This window comes from Lissotriton vulgaris, chromosome 9, assembly GCF_964263255.1.
Source record: "Lissotriton vulgaris chromosome 9, aLisVul1.2, whole genome shotgun sequence".
NCBI classification, from domain to species: Eukaryota; Metazoa; Chordata; class Amphibia; order Caudata; family Salamandridae; genus Lissotriton; species Lissotriton vulgaris.
Window position 1 is genome coordinate 151,700,134 of NC_141697.1, and position 14,413 is coordinate 151,714,546.

Here is a 14,413-nt window from a genome sequence, read left to right on the forward strand (position 1 = left end):
TAATCTCGTTTGTCTGGGCCCCACCTACCCCCGTCTCATACACCCAAGCAACACAAATACAAATCCGTCCCTGGCCCCAACTACACTTGAAGGGGTGGATTCAGGAATTGTAAAAACTCCAAACCTAACCTGGATCTCAATCCAGCCACGGATTATCAGAACTTTACACACTGGATGGAGGAGTCACTGAAAACTGTGCTCCCAAAGAAATCAATCCAGAAGAAAACAGGACCTAATAAGTCCGCATGGTTCTCCCCTAAGCAAGGTGTCCTAAAACAACAATGCAAAAGACTGAAAAGGACATGAAGGAAAGATTTCTCACACGTTAAGAAACCGGAATGCAGGGCGGCCGTTGGAATATACAAGGCAGAAATAAAACATGCCCAGGCCACCTACTATGAGGAACAAATTACAGCAGCTGCCAACTCCTCTAGAGAGACTTTTCTCATTGCCAAAAAGCTTCATAAAGTCCCTAATCCTCCAGCGGCACGCGATCCTTCAGAACACCGCTGTAACAAACTTGCGGAATTCTTTGCCACCAAAGTTCATAATATTCTTAAGCATCTTCTGCAAAGAGACAATGACGCACCCAAGTTTATGGCCGCCGACCAGCATCGAAATGAACACCATCTGGAGACATGTATCCCGTTGACTCAGGAGTCATTTCTAGCCACCTTAGCTTCAGTCAAATCTGGGTCACCACTGGACCCGGCACCACATTTTGAAAGTGGTAGCACCTACAGTTGCTCTTATAATTTTCAGCCTGATTAATGCCTCCCTGGCATCAGGTATGATGCGAGTGGAAAAGGGCAATAGTAAAAGCCTTGCTAAAAAAATAACTAACTTGGACCCTGCTGACTTGGGCAATTACCGTCCTATTTTGCTCCTGCCGGGAATAAGCAAAATCGCAGATAAACATGTTAATCACACGCTCTCTGCGTTCCTTCAGTCCCATAACCTGCTTCACCCCACAAAAACGGGTTTCCGCCCTCGTCAAGGCACTGAGACAGCCTTATTAACGGTGGTGGAAGAAGCGAGAAATTCTTGATTCAGGAGGAACGTCGGCCATAATACTTCTTGATCTAAGCGCAGCCTTTGATACAGTGAATCACGGCTTCCTGGATGACAGGTGTTTCCAGGTTTTAGAAGGTGACTCCTTTTCAAAACCTATCCCCCTTCAGTGTGGAGTCCCCCAGGGATCATCCCTGAGCCTGGCCCTTTTTAATGTCTATATGTCCCCATTGGGGGATATTCTTTCCCCCTTTGGGATTCATATAGTAACATATGCCGATGACACACTGCTGGTTGTGGCATTGAGCCAGGCTGACCATACGCCCTCTGATCTCCACTCTTGCCTTGAGAAAGTCGCCAAGTGGATGAGTTTGTCCGATTTAAAACTAAATGGGTATAAAACCGAGCTCATGCTTCTTGGCAACCAGCTAAATTTCAAATGAAGGACCATGTGGCCTGTCTGTATGGGCCCGGTACCATCCCCGAAAACTGAAATAAAAAGCTTGGACGTCTGGTTAGATCAAGACCTTACATTTGAAGTCCAAGCCAGGAAGACCGATGCTTCATGTTACAGCAAGTTAAGAATGATTCGCAAAGTGTTGCCACTTTTACCGGACCAAGCAAAAAAAACGCTGGTCCAGGTGCTCATTCTCTCCAGGATTGATTATGGCAACGCCCTCTACTTGGGCACCCCAAAGGCAGTGGCCAGGAAACTGCAGATAGTACATCAATCTGCTGCAAGACTGCTCATGGGAACCCACAATTGCTGTTCTGCAAAGCCAGCACTACGCACCCTTCATTGGCTACCGGTGCAGGAGAAAATTAATTTTAAAGCCCTTTGCGTTGCCCATAAGTCTCTAGGAGGGAATGGACCTCCCATCATTAAATCCATGATTCGCCCTTACAAGACCAACAGAAGACTCCGTTCAGATGAGCTTTACCTAGCAGTGGTACCTAGGATTAAGAAGGCCAAAAGTGACGGACGGTGTTTTTCATATAATGCAGCTTAACTTTGGAACAGCCTTCCACTGCAACTTCATAGGGAATCCAACCATCTCTCATTCCGGAAACAGCTAAAGACCTGGCTCTTTCCATAGAGATCCTGCTCGACTCTAGTAACCGCTACAGCGCTGGTATGCTCCCAGGAAGCCATACGCTATACAAAAACCTTTCCAATCCATTCCTTATCCAGGGACAGGCGCAGGCCTCTGTGTACACTCTAGATTAGTGTGAGCCTAGAGCCAAAATCGAAGACTAGGTTACCGGATACATGGAGTCCGGCACGCAAGGAAAGGGGACAGCACTGTATACCATGCAGGTAGAATTCCCATCCCAACAACGTCCATCCATGTATCCGCACATTGACTGATTCGCTCATTCACTGACCCACAGAAGCACATACAAACTTACCAATCAGAAGCAGTCATTTATATTGTAAAAAAAAAGCCAGACATCGTGGCCTTGTTAGTGCTTGTTAAACATTTCATAAAATAAAAAGTTTTGAGAAAATAAATTAAACAATGCCTTTGTTCCCTAACTGCCTTCTTGAACCCTGCGTCCCTCGGCACTTTGCTGGTTGCTTTGTTGTTTTTGTAACTTTGAGCTCCTACTCAGTGTCCCCTAATACAAGTGGTTCATCTTTGGCTTACAAAGGAAAGAAAGACTGGAAATAGGGATATTTTTGTTGTTTTATGAGGGTATAAAGCTGCTGTGGTAATGGTTGTTCTCCACCATGTGTAGATATGTTTAAAATGTAACAAAACCTTCCAAGCCAAGGTGGGGGTGGGAGACACACTATGAATGCGCTGTTTAATGTTTACAACGTTAGCATGTGATACGTTTATATTTGTACAGGCTTCTGTTTAGAAAATCCTTTCGTTACTTGATTCATTATTTGTATTTAATGGTATTTATTATGATCTATTTTCTCATTGAAGCTATCACTGCAGCTGTGACTTTGGCACTTGTTGAATGACCTCCATCCATTCTGGAGATAAGCAAGTCTCCACCTTCGAGTTCTTTGCCTGAGGTTTATTCCCTTTTGCCTTCTTTCACAGGACAACTCCCTAGTGCGAATGGAAACCATGGAGACGGAGATGGAAGAGCTGGCCGAGCAGATCATAAAATGGAGAGCCTCCCAGAGTAAAATCCACAGTTCAGTGTTTAAAATCGACCTAGAATCCTTTTGCAACCCCACAGATACGAGCACTGTGTGCTTCACTCCTGATGACGCTGTTCATCAACTCTGATGGCCTGAGCACATGGGTCACCTGGACGCCTCACATTAACCCTTTGGTGACTCCGAAGTCCTCTCTGAGGGCCCGGTCTGATTCAAGGAGAGAAAGGAAGGCCTCCCAGGATAGGCTAGCAGGACATTGTGTTTGTAGACTGGGGAGGCTAGCATGATATATAGCTAGCAGCGAGTTGTACAACCAGGTGGTTAGTATCGAAGTATACCCTCAGTGCAATCTAAAGCCAATAGCTTGTAACTCTGTGAAATTGAAGCTGTGGTGTCCATCTACAGTTGTACAAATGTTGATGCTGCTTTGGTATTTACTGCTATGCTCCCTTATTTCCTACGATCCATAGCAGATACATAAGTACGCTGCAATCACTGATTTTAATACTGCGCCTGCTGTTACACTGTGCCCCAAACATTCAACAGCGGTACTTTGAAATGTAACATCTGCGACAGCGTAAGAACTTAGCCTTAGCCTTGTCCATTTTATGGGAAGGTTTTTCTGCTTCTTTTCCTTGTGGTATTTTGTTTTGGTACTAGTTCTCCTGTTTCGTACACGAGTTGTATCCATTGAGCAATATATTACAGTATTATGATTGCCTGCAGCCTTCAAATCATTCTGTTGTGTAAAACGCCAAACTCTACGCTCCTTGTTACTTGCAAAAATTGGTTTTCCTAATATTAGGCAGTTGTACATTCTCTGTATATAGTCGCAGATTGGTTTATGAATAAAGTATTTTTTCATGCTCTACGCTGTACGGTTTTTTTCAAACCAACAAGGGACTGCATACACTTGATATTCTTATCCATCCATTTCTCGTCTGTTATTCGTTTTGGAGTAAACGTTTGCTACATATAAATAAAATCAAAAACTGCGCTAGCAGCTAAAGGTGTGTAAAATCGAGGAACCCATGGAGGGTCTGAATTTGTCGTCCTCGTGTCCACCTGTATTGCTGGTGTGTCTCACTTCGAGTTGTTTTTGCCATCCGTCTATGTAGGATTTCGGTTGTGCAACAGTACCTTCTGCAGAGTAATTTCCTAAGTTTGTGATGTGTGGAGATTGTCATTCTTTGGGCCTTGGACACTTGCTCGGGAAGCTCATTGATTTTCAGTGAGACCAGAACCTTCACACACTGGTCACTGGCAAATCCATCACAATATGCTCTTTTAAATGTTTAGCCTATCACTGTCCTCGTGTTTTTTGGAGTTTACTTGTATTGAGTCATTCAACCCCGTTCAGCAATGAACGACTCTCCAAGAGCCTGTGGTGAGGAAAGTGACTGGGGCAATTGGCAGTCCCTTTCTTCATCATCTTCAGGCCTTATGCGCTCCGCCGCGAAGACACTATAGGACTACGCGCGTTGCCATTAGGAGCAGCATGGGATGCAATACTAACAGACTTCTGCAGCTCCTGGCAGGAGAATTCGGCAATGCAGGACCCCCCACCCCTCCACCCCCCCCCTCCCCCCCCCTTTAGAAGGGATAGACTAGGTGCCTGAGCAGGCTCACGATGCAGAGTAAATTAGTCATCATGACAGTGGGATTAAAGCCCGGAAGGTCTGCTAGACCCCAAGCATTGTACACCTCATATGCATATCCAAGTTACAACATGAACATTCAAACAGTAGTGATGGACGTCATACAATCTCCAATATGCGATCAATGTGCAGTTGTGGGTGGGGGATGCGTCTAGATGGGCGGCGTTACATTGCCACTGACTTATATTGTTTTTCTAATATGTTGACTCAAGGGGGCGCTACTCTTATGTTTTATTTGAAAATATTTATATACTGTTCTATTTGACACTCCAAAACGCTTTGCATGAATAAAAAACTGATTATGTGATGTTTGTATGAGAAAATTTGCTTTGTACATTTTTCTATCAGTGTCAACATACATTAGATTGCCAATGGCGCCTGTCTTAAGTACGTGAAAAGTTTAAAATAAACAAATTTAAACAAAAATCATCTTCAGGCCTTTGATCATAGAAAGGCACATTTTTTTCATTCCTTTAAAAGCAAGAGTGATGGGTAGTCTCATCTGCTTGAGATATGGGACTTTCGTCCAGTCTGTTTCTGGTACTTCTGTGGAAAGGAAGAACAGTGCTTTTGACACAACTCTACCCTGTTCTCTTTAGTTATCACAGACTATTGTGCCATGACTTTCCCATCTTCTCTGGTTTTGAAACCACACCAGTCCAGCTTCTGGGCCTAGCAATAGGTTCTTGTAGCATGGAGAGATTCTTTGAAGGCCATCTTCGCCATCTACCACACACTACATGAACTAAGACTTTATATTCCTGTTGGCCCAGATTTAGTCAAGGATCAGAAGCCCAAAGGCCCATCTCACTGTTTACGTTCTGAATTATTATTGACCTGGAGACTCAACTTTTTCTAAAGCAGACAACCTAACTATAAGAACTCTTTCAGTCGAAGTAAGACACCTTTATGATCATCTGACATGTTGTAAAGCTCTAAAGACCTAGTTGTTCCATTTTACCTAAAGATCTGGCAAGCAGGCATGTCTTGCACCATGGCCCTCGAACCACATGTAGTTTACTTTTGGGTACTTGTTGGAAAAATGGCTTTTTCCAAACAACTGACTGTACCACTGTTCCAATGTCTTGCTAGGCAATGGACCAGCAATCCTACAAACCTGTTACTCAATGGTTGTACGATGGTACAACGCATGCCTGAACCATGTATGCCTGCACAACGTGGTCTCTTCCATGACCGCGTCTATACCGCACAAGCCTTTATCACACAATTTTGTGGTAAAGACATGATGGGTAAAGGGACAGGCATGTTAAAGTTCATACCCCTGCCCTGTAAACTGTCCCTTTTCCTCCTTGCCCTGAGCCTTAAAAATTAAGCCCAAAAACGACCCCGACCACAGCCCCCCCTGCCCTGTGCCCTGAAAACAGTCCCCTACATCCCTAAAGTACCCCGACTCAGCCCCCCCACACTGAGGTCTAAAACTCCCCGTGCCTGGTAAACTGTCCCTTTTCTTCTGCCCTCAGCCCAAAAAACTGTCCCCCCTAAAAATGACCCAGACTCAACCCCCCATCCTGAGCACTAACAACTGTCCCCTACATGCCTTAAATAACCCAGGCCCCTGCCCTGAGGCCTAAAACTGTCCCTTGCCCTGTAAACTGTCCCCACCCTCTAAAAAAAATACCCCAACCCAGCCCCCTGCCCTGAGCACTAAAAACTGTTCCCTACACTTGCTAGTACCCTGACCCTGCCCTCCCGCCCTGAGCCCTAAAAGTGCTCCCTGCCCTATAAACAACCCTGACCCACCCCCTGTGTCCTAAAATCTAACCCGAAAAACTACCCCACTAAGACCCAGCCCAAGCCCCATTTACCTCACCACGTCCTCTCCCGATCGTCCTTCCTCTTCCTGTTTTCTCTCCTGCCAATCCGCTCGGCATCTAGACCGTGCTTTGCCTTAACCACGCATATATGTTATTAAGGCATATGCGTGGTTACAGTACGCATGGGAGGGCTTGCGTGGAAACCGCATGCGTCGCTGAGCTCGCGTAGTAAAGGGAATTTCCCGTACTCAGTACCAGAATTTTGTGTCGCCCATGGAGGATATGTCTTTATTCCCTCTCCTAAGCTTGCCTGTCGCCATGATCTGAGCAGATTTCTGACCCTCAGACACCACACCTGCCTAGACGCACCCTCATGGCACTGCTACTCACACACATGACTAGCCTACTTATAGGTCCTGATCTTTGGACTGGGTAAGAGTGGTCTGTTTAACTCAGACACTCTGTTCATCACCACCCCCTTTTTGTAAATCGTACTTATAGGTCCTAAGCACGCACTAGCCACCATTTAAACTTAGCTGCACGTTCTGCTTACTCTACTATGATCGAAGTACATCTCTGACCCTCACACGCATCACTTACACATACATTTAGCTAGGGCTTAAAGTGGGGCAGTTCTTGTCAGTTTTCCGTGCTGGCAGTATTTTGTTTTTTGTTTTCAGACATTTTATTACTTTTTTAAATTAAGCCATCATACAAGAATCCACATTACAGTTCTGTTAGCTTACATAATATGTTGATGATGCTTCTAAAGACCACGATTGCATGCAGAATAAGAAAAATCATACAGGCGAGTGACAACATAATCTGCCATAGCCGGTTGGACTTGGCAAACAGTGTGGTGATAAGTCCACCTAAAAACTATAAAGCAAGAGCGATGAGGATCCCTGTGGCTCTGCAGCAACTGATAATATATAACAGAAGCATATAATGGTATACATAAGTCGTCTCATGAGGAAAAAGAGAAATAAAAGGAAAGAAAGACGAAAAGCCCTGAGTAGAACTGGGGAAGATGATAGCAAGAGATAGAATAGAAAGCTACCTCATATTAATCTGTGCGGACAAACGGGGATCATATCTGGTAATAACTGTGAAGTAAGCAACAGTTGCATCATGCATTTGGCAACCTTCTTGTTCAAAAAAGCACCTAAAGGGTTTGCTTTTCCCTAGGTATTTATCAAAGGAGTTCAAAAGGCGTCTAGTTCTGGAGGCATTAGGCAATTTTGCATACAAGATGTTTTTCACACTTCTGATGGAGCACAGCAAATTCCACCATTTATTGAAAGAGCTCACTGAGATTATTTCCAGTCTAAAAGTATTGTCTTAGAACCCAGTGACAGCAGTAGACCTATCACCGTCAAGTTCTGTTCAGTGAAATCCGGTGAATGGGTATTTTGGTGCAAGCCACTGACAAAGTAAATTTTGAAAGATTCTCCTGTGATGGGAATTAAAGCTTGTATCTTAACCCATAAAGGGCGGGCCATCTTACATGTCAAAAACATATGTTCTAGGTCCCCAGCCGCCTCCCCACATCTAGATGGAGTCCAATATGTCTTCTGAGTGGAGCAGAATCTGGTCTGTGCTAGAGACGCTGTTACTTTTGCAATAAAGGGAGATTGCCAGATTTCTTTCCAAGAGGTGTCTGGTGTGTTAGAGAGGAGTGAATATGAATATCCCATTGCCAGGTGAGTTTTCTCAGCAAATACCTTTTAGGAGATTCTAGAAGTTTCCCCTTCTCTTAAACTACCTAGTAATCAGGGTAGGTCTGGTAGGTGATGAGACTTCAGTTTACCAATTGCACTTTCCAATCTCAAGAATTTATAGAAATCGATGTCTGGTAAATGGAGTGTAAAGCGTTTTTCCTAGAAAGGGATAGGGTGTAATCGGTTAGCTAAGTCCCCTGTAGAGTTTAAGCCCTTCCTTGCTCACGATTCCCAGAATACCATCGTCCCATCTTATTTAATCCTATGATTATGCCAGTAACTTAGACCATTAATTTGTTGATCTAGCAGTAGTAGGACAGATTCTGTATCCATTTCTGGATCTTGAATTCTCCAAGGGGAGTCTGGCTAAGTTGTGTATGGAGAAGGTGGCACTGAGAGGTAAAATGTATGATAGCTGGGTCTCTATCTTAAGCTGGGTGTGGGGAGGATAGAGGGGCAAGTCTTGTGTATCCGGATCCACCAGGACTCTTGAGAAGCTAGGTATGCTTGTAGGTATCATGGCTAGTCTAGATTTTCAGACCCCCCCCTAGCCGTTTTACACCTCGTCAATGTTATCATGGAAATTCTTGCTTTCTTGCCCTTCCATAACATTTTGGAGATCTAATTTGCCACCGATTTCAAAAAGGAATGGGCAAGGGAGACCAGAAGCATACTGTCAATAAAACTGACTAAAGGTGATAACATAATTTTAAATTTATGGGAGACCTTGCGTTAAGTAGGTATTTTATTTTGATGGGGGATTTCTGTTCATTAATGGAGACTGAATGTTAGTTATCTGGTTTGGTAAGAATCCCAAAGTATTTGACAGGATCTGGTTGCCCAAGTTACCAATCGCCGCTGGAGTGCAGGGGTTGTTCGGGGGATGAGCTTGGCTTTGTCCCTGTTTAAAGAGTAACCCTCCACTAGTGGGTATCTCACTATCTCCTTCATAATGATGAGAATAGTCAGTGGTGCTTCCTCAGTGAACAAGAGTACATTGTCATCATAGGCTGCCACCACTTGTCTGCCTGGACTAAAATCGATCCCTTCCTTATCTGGGTTATCCCTTATTGAGGAGATCAATGGCTCAATGACAAGAAGTAAAAGAAAAGGGGAAAAGCAGACAGCCCTGTCTAGTCCCTTTTGACAAAGGAAGGTATTGAGATAGGTGGCCATTGACCCTTGCTTTCGCCGTCGGGTTTGAAATAAAGTGCCATAGTCGTACGTATAAAAACGTCCCCTAAGCTGTGTTTGTGTAAGGCTACTTACAGAAATGACCACAAGACCTTGTCTGCATCTACTATGCATGTCGCAGTCGGTGTATGGGTGAGTTTAACTTTTTCCAATACATGGCCAAACGTTCTGATGTCGTCTGAAGCCAGTCTTCCTTTTTAAACCTTGTTTGCGAGGTGACAACAAGTTTCAATCCCACTGGCTCCAGTGTACGGGCTACAATCTTCACATATATTTCACAATCAAGGTTGAGGAGCGATATTAGTCTATAGTTTTTAACATCCAGGTGGTCCTTTCGTTCCCTCGGAATGACCACGATAGTAGCTTCAGTAGTGGAACCCGAGATCGAGCCTGACACTGTATAATATTGAAAGACAGAGCGTAACAGCTTTGCCACTTTACTCCTCACAAAATTTCTCTAATCTGGCCGTATAACCATCTGGACTGTGTACTTTTGCAGACCTAAGACTGTGTTTTATGACCCTACTTGTCTCCTCCACAATAGGCACATTAAGATTAAGTGCATCTACTTGCGAGACCTGAGGGAGGTTACATGATTCAAGATATTCATTTGTCAGGGAGAAGGGTGTGGGCTTGTTGGAGTTGTATAGATAGGAGTAGAATGTTCTGAAAGCATCAATGATAGCCTGTGTTGAGGATATTGTCTCCCCTGCAGTCTCTTATTGCTGGTATGAGTGATTTGCTCTTTGTATATTTCAGATACTTTGCAAGGGTTTTCCGGCTCTGTTTCGATTTCATAATTTCCCAGCATTGGAGATTTCAACCCATTTACTTAAAATTTGGTTGTATTAGTATTGTAAGCCACGTAATTTAGCTAATATTTGTGAACCCTTCGAGTGTCTAAGCTGTTTGTCCAACTCCAGAATGTCCGTTTCTAACTGTGCAAGTTGTACGGATATGGATTTGTTTTTGTGTGCCATTTGTTGGATCATGAGGCCTCTAAGTGTGGCTTTGAGTGCATCCCCTCTCGTGTTTGGGGAAGTTTCGGCAATATGATTCTTTTCTGGAAGTGGTCAATAGCCTCTGCAATTTCCTCTACTTCTGTCATCTTCATGAATATTATAGTTTTGGTGCCATATTTTGGGGGAGGGGGGTAGTTTAGGTTATGGTCGATAGATATACATGCATGGTCTGATATTATCATCAACTCTATTTTAGGGAAATGAGAACAAGGAAGTAGACGTTTACTGACCATTATGTAGTCTATTCTGGAGAAAGAATGATCAGCAATGAGTAGAACGTGTAATTGTTGCCTGAGGGGTTATATAGCTGCCATATGTCAGTTAAATTGTTATCTTATGTTAGTTCGGTATTTAAAAAGCGCACGGCTACTCCCAGGAGTGTCCCGGCTCTGAGCAAAGAACCACATAACAACCACAGTGAGAGAGAGCAACACAGACTGATACAAGCAAAACAGATTAGAGCTGGAAAATGGAGGTCTTGAGCTTTTGCTTAAAGGTAAGCAGATCCTGAGCCTGTCTGAGGGCCAAGGGAAGGCCGTTCCATAGATGGGAGGCAACCACCTGGAAAGAACGACCTCCGACCCGAGCAAGTGAAACTTTAGGAACAGGAATCGGGAGTTGAGTGGAGGACCTCAAAGTACGTTGAGGGATGTTGTGGGGAAATCTTCGTAGGGAGCTCCAATCTGATTAAAGGCCTTAAAAACCTAAATCAGAGCTTTAAAATGAATTCTTTTCTGAACAGGAAGCCAATGCAGGGATGACAGAAGAGGGGATATTTGAGTCCTGGGGCCTGCCCAAAAGATGGCCCTGGCCGCCGAATTTTGAAAAACCTGCAAACGAGCAATTAAATAACTGGGAAGTCCCAGGTACAGAGAGTTGGCATAGTCCAGACGCGAGGTTATCAAAGCTTGGACAATGTTTTTTCCGTGAGGGACAGAGAGCAGGGGCAAAAAGTTCTGCGCCATTCTTAAGATCCCGAAACAAGTCCCGGCTACAGATTGTATCTGGGACTTCATAGAGAGCTTAGCATCTAGTCTGACTGAGGTTCTTGACTGTAGTCGCAGATGAACTTGGAGGGAGGGGTGGGGGGAATAGATTCTGTGGCCAAAAAATTATCAGGATTACATTTCATCTGATTATCTTCCAGCCATGAGAAAATATCTGAGAGACACGCATTTATTGTATGACCATCAAACTCTGCACCCTTCTCACAAGTGAACAGCAGCTGGGTATCGTCTGCATACAATACCATCTTTGTTCCGTGTTGGTCAGCCAGAAGTGCAATGGGGTCCATATATAAATTAAACAGAGTTGGGCTCAGAATAGAGCCCTGCGGGACCCTGACATTCATGGGCGGACTAACCGCAGAAAATGGGGGAGACCAATCAAATCCAAGATCAGTATAAAAAAATATGATGAGCCATATATAAATCCCATTAAAAGCAGGATGTTAAATAATCTGGTTGCCTTCTTTCCTGTACCACGCAGTAAGTAAGTGGTTGCACACGCAGCACACCTAATAATGAATGAGCACAGCATAGTCTTAACGGCTCTTTAAGTGTGCGGCGTCCCATGGTTTGTGCTTGTACATTTGTAATGTGTAATCGTGCCCAGTGTGCCTTAATATGTATTAAAAAAAGAGATGATGTGCAAAAAGACTGACGGGAGTAGGTCAGCGTCCGCCAACAGCCTCCACTAGTGTCCTCCACTAATTTAATTCAAAATTCAAAGTAATCTATAACGCGCGCCGCCTGAGCATTTGATTAAACAGGCGGCCTGTGGACTTTTCGTGCCACTGGATTTCTTCAGTGAGTCATGCAGATGTATTTTCCCCAAGAATTGTGGCGGAGACTGGCACAGCTGCAGTATGTGTCTACTAAGTAGACAAATACCTTGGGATTAATTAAGTTTATTTATGCCTCTCTACTTTCATAACTTCATTTTTACGAACTACAGAAGAACAGAAGCATGGTAGCAAGAGGTGAGGAATAACTTCCTCCTTACTTCTGCCTTCCTCCTTACTCAAACCTCAGAGATATGCTTAGCGCTTGGACGCCTCAGGGCAGCTACCCGCGCTTTAGAATTCGATAACTTAGAAGATGCCAGTAGGGAGGAAAGTGTCGGAAGCAGAGAGGGAGAGAGAGAGAGAGAGAGCGAGAGAGAGAGAGAGGAAAAGAGGGTGAGCCGTGAGGTCACATACCAAGAGAGATATGACAGAGCAAGAGATGGGTGAGGAGAGAAGGAAAAATATATAGAAGGAAAGGGTGTTGAGGGAGGGATAGGTAGACTAGAGAGAAACTAAAGTAAAGACAAACCGAGTTAGAGGTAGACAGGAGGGGCGTGGCGGTGAGATTTAGAGAGAAAAATAGAAGCAAGAAGAGAGAGAATACTGGGGACTCTGCTACATTATGCTCCCAAACAGGGCGTTACACATCTGATTTTTCAACAACTTTGAGCGTTGTTTTTCATATATAGGACAACAAGGTTATGGTGAAAATGTCTCTATTTTGCTCCAGACAAAAACATATTTGTCTAGTGTGGCCTGCAACAAAACTGTAGTCCAAATTATCTACTTTAGGCCTTCGTTTATTACTCCTGAATGTCATTACATTGAAGTTTATTTATCAAATGTGTAAGTTTGATGATGTGTTAAATAAGCCTGCACATGTGCTCAAGCCCGAACATAGATGTAAAGTTATCCCTCACTTATACACCCTATTAGTAGCTACAACACACAGCTGTTGCAGGAAGCTCAACAAAGGATCCCTGCCAGCACAGTATCTCTGAGAGAGGCTCGGGATAGCTTGCCGTTTCACTCTTACCATTAAACACAGGCCTACATGCTGCCTGCAAAGTGCCCTTGAGGCCTTGCTTAACCCAAAGCACGGGTCTGTTTTTCGGATCTGGGTAAGTAATATTTTCCCATTTCGAGGGATGACAGCTCACCTCGCTAACCCATTCCTGAGATTGCCTTAAGTTAAAGTGCCAAGCACTGGAGGTACCAAAGAAAACATACCGAATGTGACGGCAGGAGTAGGGTCCCTATGCAACCTGTGTCTTCCTCACAGGACTCACTTTGCTTCAGAGACCTATGTCAAGCCATCTTGAATCGTTACTGCTGTTTCGTAGAGCTATTACTACATACATATCATTAATAAATAACAACTAGCAATGTCTCTGGTAGCTACTTCACTGTCCAAAGCATCAGCCGATATGCAGGCATTCTACCACAGCACTGGATAGAGCAGGAAGTTGAGGCACTTGGGGTTGGTGAGTGTGGGATTTGGTTCATACAGTTGAGTTCACCAACACCACTCAACAAGCAGTGGGCTTCTAAATGCTCCACTGCAACATGCCACACTCTCATCACCTCCGCCTGAAGGAGCAAGGCTCATTTGCTTTGTTTGTCCTTAGTGTGATGTTTGGATTTTTCTCAATCTTATGACTTCTTCAGGAATGTAACATTGAGGGCAGCATCAACACTCTGAAAATTGTTCGAGAATTAGTCCCAGACTTGGAGGCAATTCTTTGACTTATCCTGCAGCTTGTAGATGAGCCTGTTGGAGGATCCCCTTCGCCTTCTACATAAGGTATGTTGTTCCTGGACCGATGCATTGAGAACTTGCAACATCCTAATTATGAAGGCCTGGATGGCAGAAGAGGGCTATGTCTGAGAGCATGTGTTTTCACATCTGTTTTATTACATTAGTGGTTCTCAACTTTTTGACTGAATCCCTGGACCACAGGCTAAGCAATTTTTATGATTTGAACATCAAAACAAAACACAAAGATACAGATACATCAGGCATGTAATAAACTATGAAATACTGTATTTAATTCACAAACAAAAGAATACAGTGACCACAGTTTTAATTGGAAGGTTTAGAACGTTTCAAAATGTGGTTTTATTTCT

General features: G+C 43.9%; 1 protein-coding gene across 1 annotated transcript in view; it reads left to right on the forward strand.

The window, feature by feature from the left end:
• The window catches only part of HAUS2 (HAUS augmin like complex subunit 2), a 93,738-nt gene extending 89,738 nt beyond the window's left edge, over positions 1-4,000 (forward strand). The window contains exon 6 of the mRNA XM_086936588.1: positions 3,069-4,000. Coding sequence (XP_086792714.1) covers positions 3,069-3,260 — 192 coding nt within the window. The 3' untranslated portion in view covers positions 3,261-4,000. The remainder of the gene's footprint in view (positions 1-3,068) is intronic.
• The last annotated feature ends 10,413 nt before the right edge of the window (positions 4,001-14,413 follow it).